The 20,000-nt window shown below is 39.3% G+C and overlaps 1 protein-coding gene across 6 annotated transcripts in view; it reads right to left on the bottom strand.

Moving 5' to 3' along the window:
- The window catches only part of LOC106869930 (protein EFR3 homolog A), a 63,161-nt gene that overhangs the window by 17,136 nt on the left and 26,025 nt on the right, over nt 1–20,000 (bottom strand). For 3 of the 6 annotated variants that reach the window (XM_089340514.1, XM_089340513.1, XM_089340511.1), the window contains 10 exons: nt 18,293–18,369; nt 15,041–15,171; nt 14,227–14,377; nt 12,953–13,074; nt 11,866–12,003; nt 10,269–10,313; nt 6,787–6,918; nt 5,905–5,983; nt 3,140–3,275; nt 2,454–2,582 (listed from right to left, as the gene is read on the bottom strand). In XM_089340514.1, the coding sequence (XP_089196640.1) occupies nt 2,454–2,582; nt 3,140–3,275; nt 5,905–5,983; nt 6,787–6,918; nt 10,269–10,313; nt 11,866–12,003; nt 12,953–13,074; nt 14,227–14,377; nt 15,041–15,171; nt 18,293–18,369 (1,140 nt within the window). The remainder of the gene's footprint in view (nt 1–2,453; nt 2,583–3,139; nt 3,276–5,904; nt 5,984–6,786; nt 6,919–10,268; nt 10,314–11,865; nt 12,004–12,952; nt 13,075–14,226; nt 14,378–15,040; nt 15,172–18,292; nt 18,370–20,000) is intronic. The other 3 variants (XM_089340516.1, XM_089340515.1, XM_089340512.1) reach the window with 1 other exon arrangement.

The raw sequence follows: 20,000 nt of genomic DNA on the forward strand, positions 1-20,000 counted from the left end.
ATTCGAATTTCATCAAAATTGCACATGAGGGTTCTTTCCCTCTTTACACACCCTAAAAAAATTTGCGCATATTCCAAAATTCCAGTCCTCTGGAACCTATAAAAAAGATTTTGCTCATGCAAAATGGGGCTCATGGAGCTGAAAAATGTGGGAATGAAGGCCCCTATTGGTGGTGGGTGTGTTAATGTCAACCAGAGAAGTTGAATTGTTGGGAATCTTTTAAACTTGGGTCTTATATGTATTGTTTGAATTTCTTTGAAATAGAAAATATATGTATGTTCACTGGGTTTGTAAAAGAGAGCAAAGCTACAGGAAACCATTAGACGAATGATCACGATAATCAGTCAGCTACCCTAGCCTAGTCGTTACTACTCCCCAATGTAGGATTCCTCACCATACAGGTGACAGGTACAGCTTTAAGATGCATTATGGATCTATAGCAATTGGAAGGGCATGACCCAATTGAAATAACATGTGACGTTTGGAGTAAAGGGAAATGAAAGTGTTGCTTCTGGAGTTTGCAAATGACCACTATATCGATAGGTAACTGGGCAGAAAAAATTCTTTTACTTGTTTCAGTCATTTGACTGCAGCCATGCTGGAGCACCACCTTTACTCGAGCAAATTGACCCCAGGACTTATTCTTTGTAAGCCTAGTATTTATTCTATTGGTCTCTTTTGCCGAACTGCTAGTTTACGGGGACATAAACACACCAGCATCGGTTGTCAAGAGAGAATGGGGGGGACAAGCACAGACACGCAAACATATACACACACATACATATACATATATATATATATATATACATATACACGACGGGCTTCTTTCAGTTTCCATCTACCAAATCCACTCACAAGGCTTTGGTCAGCCGGAGGCTATAGTAGAAGACACTTGCTCAAGGTGCCACGCAGTGGGACTCAACCCGGAACCATGTAGTTGGTAAGCAAGCTACTTACCACACAGCTACTCCTGTGCTTGTATATTCACATATTTAAAAGGGTTCTCGCTTATTTCTGTTGAAACAATGTCTCAAACTGTATCGATTTGTAAAACTATCACAAAAACCTATTATGGATGCTACATTTGTTCTGAGAGTTCAACACACATTTTTTTGTCACCAGCTTACACCAGAGAACTCTTGTATAGACTAGGGACTTCGATCAGCTTTAGACAGGTCAGTGAATATTCAAGGTTTCTATTTACTGTAAACTTTCAATATACATCAACTGGTTCTTATTGATTCAAAAAAGCAGTGCTTCAATATAATTATATTGCCTTCTTATAGTGTAACCTCAGAAACACAAAAACTTGAAATAAAAATGTCTGCTAAACAATTATCACAAAAGGCTTAGAGTTTACGGAGGGTGTATTGATGTAATTCATATTTGTCCACTATTTTACTACTCATTTTGCCTTTGAACTTTTCATAGTTGAATTGACTACAATAGAATTAACTACAATAGAATTAACTACAATAGAATTAACTACAATAGAATTGATATGTGTGAGCATGGAGAGAAGGCTTCGAGCTTCAGGACAGAAATAAGCCTTTAGCATTTAAACCAGGCATATCTGGCCAAAATAGTCTACAGGTTTTATGGTTAAACTGGTCAGGTCCTGCCTCTCACACCTACCCTTCAATGTCATTCACAAAGCGAACAATAACATCATTGAAATCTCAGTGCTGTGATATAATGCATGACTAATTCAAAGCAGTATGAATCGTCGTCATCATCATCATTTAACGTCTGCTTTCCATGCTAGCATGGGTTGGACGATTTGACTGAGGACTGGCGAACCAGATGGCTGCACCAGGCTCCAATCTGATCTGGCAGAGTTTCTACAGCTGGATGCTCTTCCTAACACCAACCAATGCGAGAGTGTAGTGGGTGCTTTTACGTGCCACCAGCACGAGGGCCAGTCAAGCAGTACTGGCAACGGCCACGCTCAAGTGGTGTTTTTTACATGCCACCCACACAGGAGCCAGTCCAGCGGCACTGGCAACGACCTCGCTAAAATGTTTTTTCACGTGCCACCGGCACAAGTGCCAGTAAGGCGACGCTGCTAACGAACACGTTCGAATGGTGCTCTTTACGTGCCACCAGCACGGACGCGAGTCAGCTGCTCTGACAGCGATCACGCTCGGATGGTGCTGTTAGCCCTCCACTGGCACGGGTGCCAGTCATTGAATTTGCGAATTTGATTTGATTAAATAAGTATTACATTTGATAGAGAAATTAAAATGCTAAGGGGTTAAAAGGGAACGACAGACCTGTGGGTATAGCCTAATTGATTGATGCAGAACCCATATTCCACAGGTCTGTGAAATTTGTGTCATGCTCCATAACAAATATGACCTTGGAGTTTACACAACAACCACCACTTCTGTTGTTACTACAACTACTACTACTTCTACACCTGCCACATCACATGACTTATGAATAACACTGACCAATTGTGTTGATTATGACCTCTTGGAATTTCCTCTCCATTTCAGTTTTCTCTGCTTCCTCATACTTGGAATCAACAGATACCCTAAGGTGTCGTAGAAGTGTATCAAATACTTCCAGCACTGATGGACCTACAAGAAAAGAAAGAAATATTCTTAGATTTTCATATCAAGCATAGGTTTCAAAGACAAAATAACAAATAAACAAAATTGGCAATCTGTGTAGCATACTTAATGCAGATACATCACAGAAAGCCAAATTAAATGTGGGTTTCTGCCAAGTTTTGGCTGTTATTTCTTGTAGAAGTACCACATAAGCTCATGTTGTAGTTGCTTGATGCGTGGTAAACTGACCAATGGCTAAAGACATTCCAGTTTTGACCAATCTGATTATTAAAGGGGTACATTATTCAATATGACCTTTTCATAACTGCAGCATGGCTGAATGGTTAAGAAGTTCCCTTTGCAAACATGAGAATCGAAACCGCGATCTAATGACCACGAGTCCGCTGCCCTAACCACTGGGCCATTGCGGCTCCACAGTCAGTATTTCTAATCAGTGAAGAAACTACAGAGAGGCCACCTCTCTGATGGAATGGTATGAGGTGCAACATAAAATATTACTACGATTCGAAGTAAATAGCCATGGAAACGAAGATTTTTTATTTTTTTTATTTGGAAGAACTTACCGACAGATCCACCAGCGGCAATTAATACTGTTTGGAAAAGAACGTCTATAATGTTGGCTTTGATCATCGGTTCACTCTTCTGATGTGTGTCTAGGTGACTCATCAACATCTGTAGAACCAAGTAACTGTATTTTGCCTGCAAATACAAAAGACAGAATATAAAAGACAGGACCAGGTGGCGGCTTCAGGATTGATCGTAAACGAATAATGAATAATGACTGACTTAGAGATGATAATCATCATCATCATCATCATCATCGTTTAACGTCCGCTTTCCATGCTAGCATGGGTTGGACGATTTGACTGAGGACTGGTGAAACCGGATGGCAACACCAGGCTCCAGTCTGATTTGGCAGAGTTTCTACAGCTGGATGCCCTTCCTAACGCCAACCACTCAGAGAGTGTAGTGGGTGCTTTTACGTGTCACCCGCACGAAAACGGCCACGCTCGAAATGGTGTCTTTTATGTGCCACCCGCACAAGCCAGTCCAGGGGCACTGGCAACGATCTCGCTCGAAAATCCTACAGGAGCCAGTCAGGCGGTACTGGCAACGGCCACGCTCAAAATGGTGCATCTCATGTGCCACCCGCACAAGAACCAGTCCAGGGGCACTGGCAACGATCTTACTTGGCTTGCCGGGTCTTCTCACGCACAGCCCATTTCCAAAGGTCTCGGTCCGTAGTCATCGCCTCGGTGAGGCCCAATGTACGAAGGTCTTGCCTCACCACCTCAGCCCAGGTCTTCCTGGGCCTACCTCTTCCACGGGTTCCCTCAACTGTTAGGGTGTGGCACTTTTTCACGCAGCTATCCTCCTCCATTCTCACCACATGTCCATACCAGCGCAATCGTCTCTCTTGCACGCCACAACTGATGCTTCTAATGTTCAGCTTTTCTCTCAAGATACTTACACTCTGACGGGTATTCACATTGACATTACACATCCAACGGAGCATACTGGCTTCATTCCTTGCGAGCTTACGTATGTCCTCAGCAGTTACAGCCCATGTTTCACTGCCATGTAGCATGGTTGTTCGTACGCATGCGTCATACAGTCTGCCTTTTACTCTGAGTGAGAGTCCCTTTGTCGCCAGCAGGGGTAAGAGCTCTCTAAACTTTGCCCAGGCTATTCTTATTCTAGCAGCTACACTTTCAGCGCACCCACCCCCACTACTAACTTGGTCGCCCAGATAGCGGAAGCTATCGACTACCTCTAGTTTTTCACCCTGGAATGAGATAGAAGTTGTTTCCTGTTTGTTTGCAGTCTTTATTGCACCTGAACATCTGCCACAAACAAAAACTAACTTGCTAGTTAACCTGCCTTTGATGTTGCTGCACCTCTTATGTGTCCATAGCTTGCACCGGGTACATCTTATAGAGTTACTACCTACTCCTTTTCTACATACTGAGCAGGGCCATCTACCTGAAGGGGTTTGTGTTTTATCTACCTTCCTACTTATTAGGATTTTGGTTTTAGCTAGGTTGACTCTAAGGCCCTTCAATTCTAGACCTTGCTTCCACACCTGAAACTTCTCCTCTAGTTCTGATAGTGACTCCGCAATTAGGGCAAGGTCATCAGCATAGAGGAGCTCCCAGGGGCAACCTGTCTTGAACTCCTCTGTGATTGCCTGGAGGACTATGGTAAATAATAGGGGGCTGAGGACGGAACCTTGGTGGACCCCTACCTCTACCCGGAATTCATTGCTGTACTCATTTCCAACCCTCACCTTACTGGCCGCATCTCTGTACATGGCTCGCACAGCTCTCACTAGCCATTCTTCTATCCCAAGTTTCCTCATTGACCACCAGATAAGGGATCGGGGGACCCTGTCAAAGGCTTTCTCCATGTCAACGAAAGCCAGGTACAGAGGTTTATCCTTGGCTAGGTATTTCTCTTGCAACTGTCTCACTAGAAATAAGGCATCAGTAGTGCTTTTACCTGGCACGAACCCAAACTGCATCTCATCTAAATTGATTCGCTCCCTAATTAGTTGGGCTATGACCCTCTCTGTAACTTTCATAACCTGATCTAACAGCTTGATGCCTCTGTAATTATTTGTATCTAAAGCGTCCCCTTTACCTTTGTAGCAGTTGACTATGATGCTGCTACACCAGTCATAGGGTATGACTCCTTCGTGTATCACCTGGTTCGTAATACGGGTGACTAGGCTATAGCCAACACTGCCAGATATTTTGAGCATCTCTGCAGTGATTCCTGATGGGCCGGGGGCTTTCCCGGTCTTCATACTCTTAATTGCTTTATCTACCCTGGTACTATCAACTCGGATAGCTGGTCCCTCTATTGGGTCGACATAAGGCAGGCTCTCTTTCTCCCCAACAACAAAAACACAACCAAAAGCAGCAGTAGCAACAACAACATCGGAGACTCCACCTTTCGGTCATGAATTTTTATGGGATTTCACCTAGAAAGTTACCCTCCCAGGCACAAGTCTGGGCAAGGTTGTTTATGGAAGACCAGAAGTCGCCATGCATACCGGCCTCCGCTCTCCATGCCACCAGTGTTATCCAAGGGAAAGGCAAAGGGGCCGATACAGCTTGGCACCAGTGATGTCGCAACTCATTTCTACAGCTGAGTGAACTGGAGCAATGTGAAGTAAAGGGTCTTACTCAAGAACACAACACACAGCCTGGTCCGGGATTCAAACTCACAACCTCACAGTCATAACTTTGACGCTCTAACCACTGAGCCATGCACCTTCACAGCAAGGCAACAACAACAAGATCATCGTTAAAGAGAAGTTACTTACTTGAATGGAATACATGATAATTTTGAAACATTTGATGGCAAAATCATTCGGAACCCAGAGCTTATGTAGATCAAGGTGGCTGCAATGAAAAGAAGAAATAAACACAAGATTAACATATTAACTCTGACAGGATTAAAAAAAAACAAAACAAAAGCAGTACTGTGGTTGATTTGTTTGCCCTTCAAGGCAACAAACCCAGCATGGCCACAGTACAGTGAGTAAAACAAGAAGATATCAAAGACACTTTTTAGGAAAAGATTAAATAGTTTATTTTATGAAATATTTTCATACTTTAAATCATCATCATCATCATCATAGTTTAATGTCCGCTTTCCATGCTAGCATGGGTTGGACGATTTGACTGAGGACTGGTGAAACTAGATGGCTACACCAGGCTCCAACCTGATTTGGCAGAGTTTCTACAGCTGGATGCCCTTCCTAACGCCAACCACTCAGAGAGTGTAGTGGGTGCTTTTACGTGCCACCGGCACGAAGGCCAGTCAGGCGGTACTGGCAACGGCTACGCTCAAAATGGTGTATTTTATATGCTACCCGCACAAAAGCCAGTCATGGGGCACTGGCAACGATCTCGCTTGAAAGTCCATTACACATGCCACGGGCACAAGTGCCAGAAAGGCAACGCTGGGCACAGGTGCCGTGCAGGTGTGGCTGTGTGCTTCCCAACCACACAGTTCCAGCACAGGTATTTTTTACATGGCACAATCCTCCAATGCAGCACCTGAGCATGATCACAATCCAATAATTGAAACAAGATAAAAGAGAAACACACACACACACACACACATTTATTTATAATGTGGATGTGTTGATGTATTTAATCAAAGACAAACGGTAAAAGGAAGAAGCAAAACTGTCACTTACACTAAGACAGGCTTCAGTACAGATTTAATACTTCCGAATGAGGCACGACAAACAAGATCGCGGAATGTGGTTGCTGCTACAAGCGCTGGGTCATCCTCGTTTCTGGGACTCTCGGGTTCCAATGAATCCGAGCTGAAGAAAAAAAAAAAAAAGCAAAACAGAAAAGAAAGAAAATTATAACAATTATAAAATGCATGAAATCAAGTGTGGCAAAAAAATGAAGAAGTTATAACTGTGCTACTGTTAAGGACAGGAAGGTAGCAAATGTTCGTTTGACACTTCACAAACTGGTTATCCTCTATCCTTTATCAATCAACACATACACAAACACACACACGTCTGCGTTTGTGTGTGTGTGTGTGTGTGTGTGTGTGTGTGTACGAGAGGCAATGTAGCCAATATTGGTGTCATGTAACAGGCACCCATGCCAGTGACATGTAAAAAGCACCATTCAAGCACTGGGCCTTACAGAGGCAATGTGACTGATGTCGACGTCGCGTAACTGGCACCTGTGCAGGTGACACTTAGAAGCATCCATTACACCTTAGGAGTGGTTGGCATTACGAATTGGCATCCAGCTGTAGAATCCATGCCAAATCAGACTGGAGTCTAGTGCAGATGATCAGCTTACCGACCCCAGTCAAACCATCCAACCCATGCCAGCATGGACAACGAAAATTAAATGACGATGACAATGATATATACATATCATCATCATCATCATCGTTTAACGTCCGCTTTCCATGCTAGCATGGGTTGGACGATTTGACTGAGGACTGGTGAAACCGGATGGCAACACCAGGCTCCAGTCTAATTTGGCAGAGTTTCTACAGCTGGATGCCCTTCCTAACGCCAACCACTCAGAGAGTGTAGTGGGTGCTTTTACGTGTCACCCGCACGAAAACGGCCACGCTCGAAATGGTGTCTTTTATGTGCCACCCGCACAAGCCAGTCCAGGGGCACTGGCAACGATCTCGCTCGAAAATCTTACGGGAGCCAGTCAGGCGGTACTGGCAACGGCCATATATATATATATATATATATATATATATATATATATATACAGGGTGTCATAAAAGGTACTGATGGGTTTCAATTTTTGATAACTTCCTTAACTTTACAAACAAAGGCATGAAAGCTTGATACATTATGAAGGACATAATGGAAATTATTATGCACGAGTCACATTTAGCAACACCACTACATCACATATGAAAAATGATATTGCTTAAATGACAGCCATGTTTGGTTTCATACACCCATGCTCTTTCCAAAGACTTGCACCATAGCACCCTCAAGAGTTTCAGACCCCACTTCTCTGATTTCTCTATTGATATTCTCCTTCAGTTGCACCAGGGTTTCCGGTTTGTTGACATAAACCGTCTCTTTCATGGGTAGGATGGTTCACAGGAGCTGGCCAGGTAGAAAAACTTCTCTGGGCTACAGTGTCTGTTTTGGCAGGGTTTTTACAGCTGGATGCCCTTCTTAACACCGACCACTTCGCAGATTGGATTCAGTGCTTTTTACATGGCACTAGCACAGGTGAGGTTAGTTTTGGCATGATTTTCAGAGCTGGATGCCCTTCCAAATGCCAACCACATTACAGTGTGGACTGGATGCTTTTAACATGGCACCAACACTGGCAGAGTAACCAAGTAACTCACAAGACAAGGAAGTATAAGAGAGGCAGAGGCATTTGAGGAGGGGAACTTGTATCAGAGGATGAAAGGTCAGAGGGTGACAAAGAGACAGAAAGGCAGAAACAAGTGTCTCACTATAACAGAGGGGGCACTGCAGGAGGTGATCCAGTAGCAGATGATAAAAGGTTAGAATGTGTCAGAGAAACAAGGAGGCAGAAATAGGTGTCTTGCTGTAGAACAGGTACATGGTTACCAAGCGCGAGAGAGAGAGTGACAGAGAATGAGGGCAGAAAAAAAAAATATATATATATATATATATATATATATATATAGATATATATATATAGATATGCATATATGGGTATGAGACGTCACCAGCAGTAAACATGAAATACGAAAACAAATGAGTTCAATAGGCATACAAAGTCTCTGACTGGAGCGAACAAGTTACAATGAAGTAGAGAAATTTGAAAAGACAACACGAAACCGGTTATTTCTCAAAATACAATGTTTATATACCAAAAAGATTTTATAACATTTTTCTAACATAATTTAAATATATACTTTAACCAAGTAACACAAGTCTTCTAGTTTTTTCACTCTTATTATCTTTTATACATCCAACCACATGCTTTCACATACCAACTTTCTCACATATATATATATATATATATATATATATATATAATATATATATATGTGTGTATATATATATTGATTACATCAACCCCAGTATTTGATTGGTAATTATTTTACTGATTCTGAAAGAATGGCAGGCGAAGTCAACCCCTGTAGAATTTGAACTCAGAACATAAAGTCAGACAAAATGCCACTAAGTATTTCACCCAGCATGCTAACGATTCTGCCAGCTCACCACTTTATGTAAACAAAGAATAAGAATTCTTTCTGCAATAGGCAAAAAGTTTGGAATTTTGAAAGCGGGGAAGAAAAGTCAATTACACACACACACACACATACACAGACACACACATACATACACAGACACACACACACATATATATATATATATACAGGGTTGGCCAAAAGTCACCTGACGGTAAATCAAAACTATTTAATTCCAAGATTTATTTATGTTTAACAAGTGAATGAATTCAATAAAAGCATCTAGACATGAAACATCATGAAAATTGTTCAAACTGAAGTCCAAATGAATAAATAAAACAAAATATTAAATATTTATGGAATTTTGATTTACTGTTGGATGGCTTTTGGCCAACCACATAAATATATATATATATATATATATATATATATATATTCACAATTTAGGTTAGTTGAAATATATTTGTCACATATTTCAACTGCTAAAGGCAAATACACTGCAGTTATCGTGGAGAAAAAAATGTCTCTTATGGTTAAAAGGTGTGAAAACACCCAGTTCATTCAGTGTCGCCATCTCTCGGGAATCTCAGACATCGATGTTTCAAGTTTATTGACTCTTGTCAACGAGGCGTACTCAAGAGAGACAACTCTGAACAAACTAAGAGAGATTTCTTTTTTTCCATGGTAACTGCAGTGAATTTGCCTTTAGTAGTTGAAATACATGACAAACATATTTCAACTAACTTAAATTGTGATTCATAAACACTGCTTTGTGCCATTACTTCATTATATATGTATATATATGTATATATATATATATATATAGTAAGGTGGCATAGTTGTGCAGCATAGGTGAGATAATATGGTGGTCAGCTGGTTGGTTAAGATGCATAGGAGTGGCATGAGCTTATGATAGTGGAGTTGCTTAAGAAATGTGAACTGGACTGCGAGAGGTGACTGTAAAGGTGTGTGTGTGTGTGTGTGTGTGTTTATTTTTACCTGATATAAAATGACTCCGTTGCATTGTCATCTTCATCAGTCATTCTAATAACAGAAGATAGAAATAGAAGAGGAGGTGGAAGAAAAAAAAAAAAAAGAGAAAGCATAAGAAAAGATAAAAAGAAAGAAAGGGCAAAGTAGATGTACAAAAAAAAAAGAACAAAGAAAAAAACAATGAAGAAAAAAACAATGAAGAAAAAAGAATATAGAAGAATGAAGAAGATAAATAACAAAAATAAAAAGGGTTTGAAGTTTAGGCACACAGCCAACAATTTTAGTGGGGGAGGAAGTCCAATTACCATATTTTAACATATACAAGGAACCCTCGTGTATAAGGAACCCCCTAATTTCGGGGGCTTAAATTCCAATCCACTTTCTGCTCTTTGCAGTAAGTTTTACTAAATGTAGAATTATTTAATTGTGTCTGGGGAGAGTCATTTTCTTATTGTGCCTTGAAATTTAACACACTCACCGTTAAAATTTCCACTTATTTCTTATTTCTATTTTCCTAAAATTTTCGTTGCATCTTGCAACCTTATCAATAGACTTGACTGTCAAGACTATTGAAAATTTTAGGAAAATAAAAATAAGAAATAAGTGGAAATTTTAATGGTGAGTGTGTTAAATTTCAAGGCACGATAAGAAAATGACTCTCCCCAGACACAATAGAATATCCTTCAACACACAAAATCACATAAAAAAATCTTGCAAACCAAATCCAAAAACGAAAAATGGAATTATTTAGTAAAACTAAAACGCTACTTCTCAAAGTATGCTTCAGAAACAATGTGTGTCCTACAGTTATATGAAGTGAATAATAACAGGCATACAAGCAGAAGAGATAAATGCCAGATAACGCTCACTTTTATGATATGCTTTTGATAAAATTCACCAGAAAAAGATAAATACTGAATAATAAATACAATTGCAAGAATGCAGACAGCATTTGACATTAAAAAACATAAATTTTGAATGGGCAAGCTTTGAGAAGATCAAATATATCACTGGTTACCCTTTTGAATCAAAAATATCAAGCTGCCATAAGGAATAATCTACAACGTAAGAGATGAATATTCGCAGAATAACAGCTGGCTTTTACTCTGACCCACATCATTGGTCAGGTCTACAGCTTCATTAAATCTAACATAATATTTTGCTTGCTAAGAGGATATCAAAGAAGTAGGTCCTGTACAACAAACAGTTCCACCTTGTTGAAGGCAGAGACACAAGGAGAGCTCGTCTCTAAATAACAAAGGACTCGGAAAGGGCTACAGCAGGGGTTTTCAAACTTTTTGACTTGCGGACCCCTTTATATTTCAGGCTTTACCTTAGGGACCCCCTTATAAACGCTTATGAAATTTATACATAAATATTTGCTTAAAATAACATATTTTTACATTTATTTATTTAACAGTATTTAACAAATAGGTTTATTGTCAATTAAAAGATTTCAATTAAAAAACATATATAAAATTAAATTGCCCATAAAAAGTATTTGCTGTCCACGGAGCCCCTGTCTTGTCCTTGCGGACCACAGTTTGAAAACCCTTGGGCTACAGGAGATATTAGAAGAAGGCAATATGATGGTGGTGCTTACCTGGGATCATGCATGTTGTACAGCAATGATGGAACTATTTTGTCCATGTGTACACTCTCCCATATGTTCACTTGTAACTCATCACTAACTGTTTTACGTACAACTCCTTGGATACCTCGCAGACCTGCTGTGCGGATCCTGGAATAATAGAGAGACCAACATTCATTGCTTGTATACATACATACAAGTGTGTATGCATGTGCAAGTATAAATGCGTGTGTGTGCATGTATATATGCATGAGTGTGTGTATGTGTTATCATTGTTTAATATATACATATATATATATATATATATATATATATATATATATATATATATATATGTATGTACCAGAGTAAGCACATAAATGTGAAACAAGGTGGGAAGAAATAGTACTCGAATACCAGAGGTAGAGTAATATGCTTTATTATTAAAGCTGCTAAAACATCACAAAAAAACTGCTCCTCAGAGCTTCACATTCCCGTACATCAGACAGTTAAGATTCAGAATCGAAAATGTCCAATGAACGGAAATGTAAAACTCTGAGTAGCAGTATTTTTGTGATGTCTTTGCAGCTTTGATAATGAAGAGTATATATCACCATTATTATCATCATGATGGTGATGGAACTATTTCAGTGTGTGGTCTACTGCAGCATCTATAGTCGACACTGCGAGATGACCTTTCCTTACTAAAGTGTAAATGGCCAGGTAGGCTGTATGCTAAAGTGGCACCTATAAATGTGTGTGTGTGTGTGTATGTATGTGTATGTGTGTGTGTGTGGCATTGTGAAGGCATGCAGCCATAGAAACCATGCCTGAGCTGCCATTCAGCTGACCAGCTTCTCATTCCTTTGTTGCCCACAAGGGGCTAAACATAGAGGGGACAAACAAGCCCACCGCCTTAAAACCGTCCGGCTTATTCCAGCATGGAAAATGGATGTTAAATGATGATGATATATATATTTATGTATATACAATGTATGTATGAGCGTGCATGTGTGTGTATATATATATATATATATATATATATATATATATATATATAAAACAGAAAATTCACAAATTGTAAAAAGAGATCCATTTCTTGCGTTTGTTCAACACATACTTGAGTCGGTCACTTTCAGAAACTTCATCACAATGGCACATGGCACTAAAGCGCGACACAAAGAAATCATAACGACGATGGTATGATGGTGTATCTTCCTCTATGTTGGTAAATTTTACAAACTGGTCAAAGAGAAAGAAAAATAATCAGACACCATTTTACAATTACCACGAGATGTTAAAACAAGAAACATACAAACATTTATTTACTTTTTTTGTCTTGTTTCAGTCATTAGACTACAGTCATTCTGGAGCACCACATTGAAGAATTTCTCAACCCTAGTACTTATTATATTGCTAACTTACAGGGACATAAACACACAAACGCTGGTTGTCAAACGGTGGTGAGGGACAGGGCTTCCTTCAGTTTCCATCTACCAAATCCACTCACATGGCTTTGGTCAATCCAAAACACTTGTCCTAAGTGCCACTGAGTGGAACTGAACTTGGAACCATGTGGTTGGGAAGTAAACTTCTTACCACACAGCCATACCTGCACTTGTATATATATATATATATATATATATATATATATATATATACATGTGATGGATGTATATATAATCTCATATTACGCTCTATACTCAAGTAATGCTTTTCTCTGAAGCATTCATAGAACAAGTTCTAATAACAGGTTACTAGTATTACTCTGCCTAAAAGAATAACAATATAGTAATGCCCAGTACCACAGAGTTGCTCATCAGTTGTTTGACCTTAACCCATTTAGCATGTTCCTTAGTGGCTGACCATATGTGCATCTCTGATCATGAGCAGGAGAAGTGGAGGAGCATCATAGCCATGTGTTGGGAGGAATTCTTTGGGGTTTGAACAATTCACTTCTGGAAACATAGGTGTTTCAGTCATCATCCCTAAGGAGACCTTTTGAACAAGATGGGCTACTTGACCTGAAGAAAATTCTAACTGCAAGGTCATGCACTGTTTATCTTCATACAAGGTCACCATGTTGCACACATGTGGTTGTGATTCATGTACCTGGTGTACCCTTACCAGACAGGTAGTCATGATGGGTATACTGGACCTCATATATTTGTACCTTAGTGTTACTTTGATGGCATGCACTGCTCTCTCACTCAATAATAATATATACATATGCAATGAGCTTCTTTCAGTTTCCGTTTCCAGAGCTAGTCTAGAAAACGTTTGCCCAAGATGCCATGCAATGGGACTGAAACCGAAATTATGTGTTTGGGAAGCCAACATCTTACTAAGCTGCTGCAACTGCACCCATATTGGAATAATTTGAGCGACACTTACTGAAGATGTGGCAAGAATCTGCAGGTCCACGTTGTCGTACTCGAGCAACTTCTGCACCATCTTAAGATAGCTCTCCACAAATAAATTAATGGCTTGAGCATGGCAGGCCACTAGAAGCTGGTCTAAGGCATCCATTGCAAGGAAGACAAATCTGAAAATATAAAAAAAAAAACACAATTAAAGAAAGCAGTAATTAATCAACAAAAGTAAAAATACCATTAAGGCAGACCTATTATAATAGGTCTATACCATTAAGGCAGACCTATTATAATAGGTCTATACCAGTGATTCCCAAACTACGAGTCGTGACCCACTGACGGGTTGCGAACGGAATCCTAGTGGGTCGCAAAAAGTTATAAAATTACGCATTAACTTTAACTGCTGTCTATTGAGATAGTTCAAGACTCGTGTTTTCAATACCAGACTGGTTGTTTTATCAAGCAGTAGGCTTTTGCCACGAACTTAACAAATCAGAGGTGGTCATTTTCTCAAGTTATTTATTCATATGTAATCGTAAAAAGGAAAAGTCTGTTTTTACCTATTTATAGAGAACTTTAACTAGGCGCAGTACAACACTGATCGAGCCGATAACAGTTACTGCTTCGAGGTTTTGTATTAGAGTTAATACCTGCCCATAGGGTATGGAGACGTTGAAACAGTTATAAAACGTTTTGTTTCACATTTAATATAAATAGATTTTAACCCAGTAGAGTTAAGTGGGTCGCGTCTCTAAAAAGTTTGGGAACCACTGGTCTATACCATTAAGGCAGACCTGGGGCTCAACAAGACAAATGCGAGAGGTTTCTTTTCTTACCCTATTCGTCGATGTCGATGAATATCTCTGTTAACACGCTGTGCCAGATACTCTCCAATTCGGTCCAACTTTTCAGGTGTACTCAGGGCATAGAATAACAGTTTTTCCATATTACTTTTAACCAAGCCATCCTGGAAATAAACCAATAAAAACAAAATGTCAAATAAATAATAATGATGATAATAATTCTTTCTGCTATGAGCACAAAGTCTGAGATTTTGGGGGTGAGGAACAGTCAATTTTATCGACTATTACTCAAACTGGTACTTACTTTATCGACCCCCGAAAGGATAAAAGGCAAAGTTGACCTCGGCGGAATTTGAACTTGGAACATAGTGAAGAGTGAAATACTACTAAGCATTTCATCCAACACGCTAACGATTCTGTCAGCTCACTACCTTCACACCACCGCCGCCGCTGCCAGTCTTCTTCAGGTGTCTTGGGGAAATTTCGAACCTGGGTTCTCATTCCTAAGGTATTTTTCAATGTTGTTATTATTATTATTATTATTATTATTATTGTTCAGGTCATTGCTTGGAATCGAACTCGGAACCACTACGCCATATGCCCGTGGTGGAGGACAAACACAGACACAAAAGCCACAATACGTGTGTGTGTGTGTGTGTGTGTGTGTCTTCTATTCAAATTTTTAAAGAGTTCCAAAAAATTTCTGAACTTACAAGTTTTTCATTTAAACTGAATTTAAAGTAATACCATATTGGTAGGGTACCAATAAATGCTTTATTATTATTGCTCTCCACAGTTAGCCCTCTGCAGGGAATAGCTTAAAAGTCTGTAAGGAGTACAGCTTTTAAGATAGTTTATCATAAATCTTCTTGTCAGAAAGATTGAGTGAAAGATACAAAGAGATTAAAAGAGACAGACAGAGAGAGACAAGGAAAGAGAATGAAATATAGAAAGAGAGTGAGATCTTAGCTGTGGTTAATGCCCGTGTAACGTAACTGGTACCTGTGCCGGTGGCACATAAAAAGCACTCGCTACACTCTTGGAGTGTTTGGTATTAGGAAGGGCATCCAGCTGTAGAGACCATGCTAAATCAGACTGGAACCTGGTGCAACTCCCCAGCTTACCAATTTTCAGTCAAACTGGCCAATCTATGCCAGCATGGAAAAATGGATCTTAGATGATGATGACGATGAGAATAAGTGAATAAAAAAAAATTATCGAATGAAAGAATAACAGAATGACAGAAATGGATATAGATAAAAAGAAAGAAGAAGTCCTAAGAGAGAGAGAAAGATAGGTTAAACCTACTAATGCTCTTAAGCTTGATATTAGAAGAACCACCTGGATTAGCTGAATAATAATGATGGTGGTGGTGGTGGTGGTGGTACTGCTGCTGCTAATAATAATGATCATGATCACATTAATGACATTAATAACGGGTTGTGTTAACTAAGAACAAGGCCTTATGTAGGCTGTTTAGCTCTAGTCAGCCAAGGGTAAGTAGATCCGTAATCAAAGGCACTCGAGCCATGATTTTTTTATTTTGACAGTGTATCTAGGACTACGTCAACGAATGAGTCATTCTTTGTCTGCATAGGCAGCTCTATGATCAAAAGTATTCCAACAGTGACCATCCTCCCCCATTTTAAAACATATCAAATGTTTCTTTAGTTTTTGTCGAAATGGCAGTGGGTATGTTGAAGGAAACTTGGTTGCTATTTCTAGTAAAGTGAATGAATACGTAGCAGCACCCTAGCTGGCTTGTACCCTTATGTTATTGTTGCTTAACCACAGGTCAGCCCTGAATATGGAGACTCAAATGCACTCCATCTCCCGCTTTTTAAGACGTAAGGTGTAATTTCAGAGAGATTTGGTTGCTATTTCTAGCAGGTTGTGGCATCATGTCGTAAAGCAGAATATGAAATCAGAATTTTAAGCCAGAAGAATGTTGCAAAGATTAGGTAAGTAAGAGATTGTTTTGATGAGTTTTGTTGAGAGCTGCTGATGGAGCTGTCTTGGTGGAAGAGTGACCAGCCGATTCTGCAAAGTTGGTAGGTAAAGTGTTTGATAAAGGAAGAGAAAGCTCTGCTGCAGTTTGGTAGATGGGGAAGCTTGCAGATTGTGCAGTGCACAGAAACATTGTCTGCTTCTCTGATGCTAACATGCAGGGTCAAGCTGAGCCTGGAGGAAGAAGCAGAGCCCATGGCCTTCACGGGTCCTTCAAAAATAGGGAGCCTGAAATTGAAGCCATTAAGGTTAAACTTAAACTGAAAATTAATACCGGCAGGGAAGACACAAGCAGGGAAGAGATGCCAGGGAGTTGGCATTCTGGGGAGGAAGGACAAGTAACCATGGTGCCTAGGGGTTTAACACTTTTGCTGCTATATTTCTGTTGAAATACACTACATCAGTTTCTAATTAATTTTGAAAATAACAAAGAATTTTGTAAAATAACAATAATGACAAGAAGAAGAAGAATAATGACAACAACAACAACAACAATAATAATGATAATAATAATAATAATAACAACAATAATATTAATAACAATGACAATAATAAATATAATCCTTTTTATTAAAGGTACAAGGGCTGAAATTTTTTACATCAGCCCCAGTACTCAACTGGTACTTAATTCATTGACCGCTTAAAGGATGAAAAGCAAAGTCAGCCTCAGAAGAATTTGAACTCAGAACGTTTAAGACAGACGAAATGCCATTAAGCATTTCACCCAACATGCTAATGATTCAGCCAGCTTGCTACCTTAAATACTAATGATGATGATAATAATAATCCTTTCTACTCAAGGCACAAGGCCTGAAATTTGAGGGGAGGGGACTAGTCGATTACTGGTTTCACTGTTACTTAATTTATCAACCCTGAAAGGATGAAAGGCAAAGACAACCTTAGCAGAATTTGAACTCATAACATAGCAACAGGTGAAACACTGCTAAGTATTTTGCCCGGCGTGCTAATGATTCTGCCAGCTCAACGCTTTAATAATAATAATAATAATAATAATAATAATAATAATAATAATAATCCTTTCTACAATAGGTACAAGGCCTGGAATTTTGGAAGAGGGGACCAGTCAATTATATCCACCCCAGTGTTTCACTGGTACTTAATTTATTGACCCTGAAAGGATGAAAGGCAAAGTCGACTCAGGTGGAATTTGAACTCAGAATGTAAAGACAGACAAAATACTGCTAAGCATTTTGCCCGGTGTGCTAACAATTTTGCCAGCATGCCACTTAATAATAATAACAGTAATAAGCTACTGACCTGTGGATCGGTGGGAAATATATTATCCACTAATCTTTTATAGCGAGGTTTCAAAGCCACACAACAGAAGCAGCTACCTGGAAAAGAAAGGAACAAGAATAACAAGGGAAACACATGCATAAATTTAAAAAGAAAAAAGAAATTCTCTTAGTCTTAATTATTTAATTCATTAAATCTTGCAAGCATAATCAAGAAGAGGAAATATTTTAAATTCATAATTCATGGTTGTTTTACAAATCAGGGAAAAAAGGGAAAAAGGTGTGTATTTTTGTTAGAAATAGGGTTAGAAAAAAAAGGAAGTTTATTAAAATAACTTGAGGTAATTTGACTAAGGTTAGCGTTGTTAGTATGATAGTAAAGGTGGAGATTTCTCAATCAAATCAAAATACCGAAAGGTAAGATGCAAATAGCCATGTGATGGTTTTTTAAACCCATTATCAAACAAATATTGCCATGGACTGATTTGAAAGATAATTAGATTGTAGACTTAATAATGTGTGTAGGCATGGGTTTATGTATGTTTGGTGGGTGGGTGGCCATTGTACTATAATATGTGTGTACACATGGATAAATATATATACATATAATTAATATAGACAGCGGTAAGCAATGTGTACCAAAAAGGAAAACCATAACCGTCCTAAAATATGACTGAGGGTAATAAAAACATACGGCATGTGTGTGTGTGTGTGTGTGTAAGTAAACATGTATATTCTTTTTTATATTCTTTTACTTGTTTCAATCATTTGACTGCGGCCATGCTGGAGCACCGCCTTTTGCCGAGCAAATCGACCACAGAATTTATTCTTTGTAAGCCTAGTACTTATTCTATCAGTCTCCTTTGCCAAACTACTAAGTTACAAGGACGTAAAGACACCAGCATCAGTTGTCAAGTGATGTTGAGAGAACAAACACAGACACATATACGTATACACACACACACACACACGACGGGCTTCTTTCAGTTTCTGTCTACCAAATCCGCTAACAAGGTTTTGGTTGGTCCAAGGCTATAATAGAAGACACTTGCCCAAGGTGCCACACAGTGGGACTGAACCTGCAACCATGTGGTTGGTAAGCAAGCTACTTACCAAACAGCCACTCCTCTTATCTTTTACTTGTTTCAGCCATTAGACTGTGGTCATGCTGGGGCACCACCTTGAATTCTGTGGTAGAAATAATGGACCCAGTACTTATTTTTCAGCTAAGCCTAATACTTGTTCTATTGGTTTCATTTGATAAAGATATATATATATACAACACACACACACATAACAGGTGTCTTTCAGATTCTGTCTACCAAATCCACTCACAAGATTTTGGTCAGCCTGAGGCTATAACATATATTATATACAAACATACAAACACATATATATATACAAACATACATATACATAGATATCTCAAGACAAGAACCGTGCACTTTTTTTCAGTGTCATGTCAACTTTAGAGAATTCTTGATTCTTTGAGATAATCTGCCTTTCACAGGTGAAGCTGATCTTAATTGCCATTAGGTAATTACAATGCACCTTATGGAAGCCAGGAGATGATGGCGAGTAGTAATACGGTCACCTCTGCTGGCCCGCCAATGGGAGGGTGATATGGTTCGGGGTTGAAACACCTGATGATCATAGGATGCCATCAGATGACATCAATTCCTCCTGGCCAAAGCTCCATTCACTTTGGCAAATGGAAAAAGAAGCAGCTT

This window comes from Octopus bimaculoides, chromosome 23 (assembly GCF_046866305.1).
Source record: "Octopus bimaculoides isolate indiv1 chromosome 23, ASM4686630v1, whole genome shotgun sequence".
Taxonomy (NCBI): Eukaryota; Metazoa; Mollusca; class Cephalopoda; order Octopoda; family Octopodidae; genus Octopus; species Octopus bimaculoides.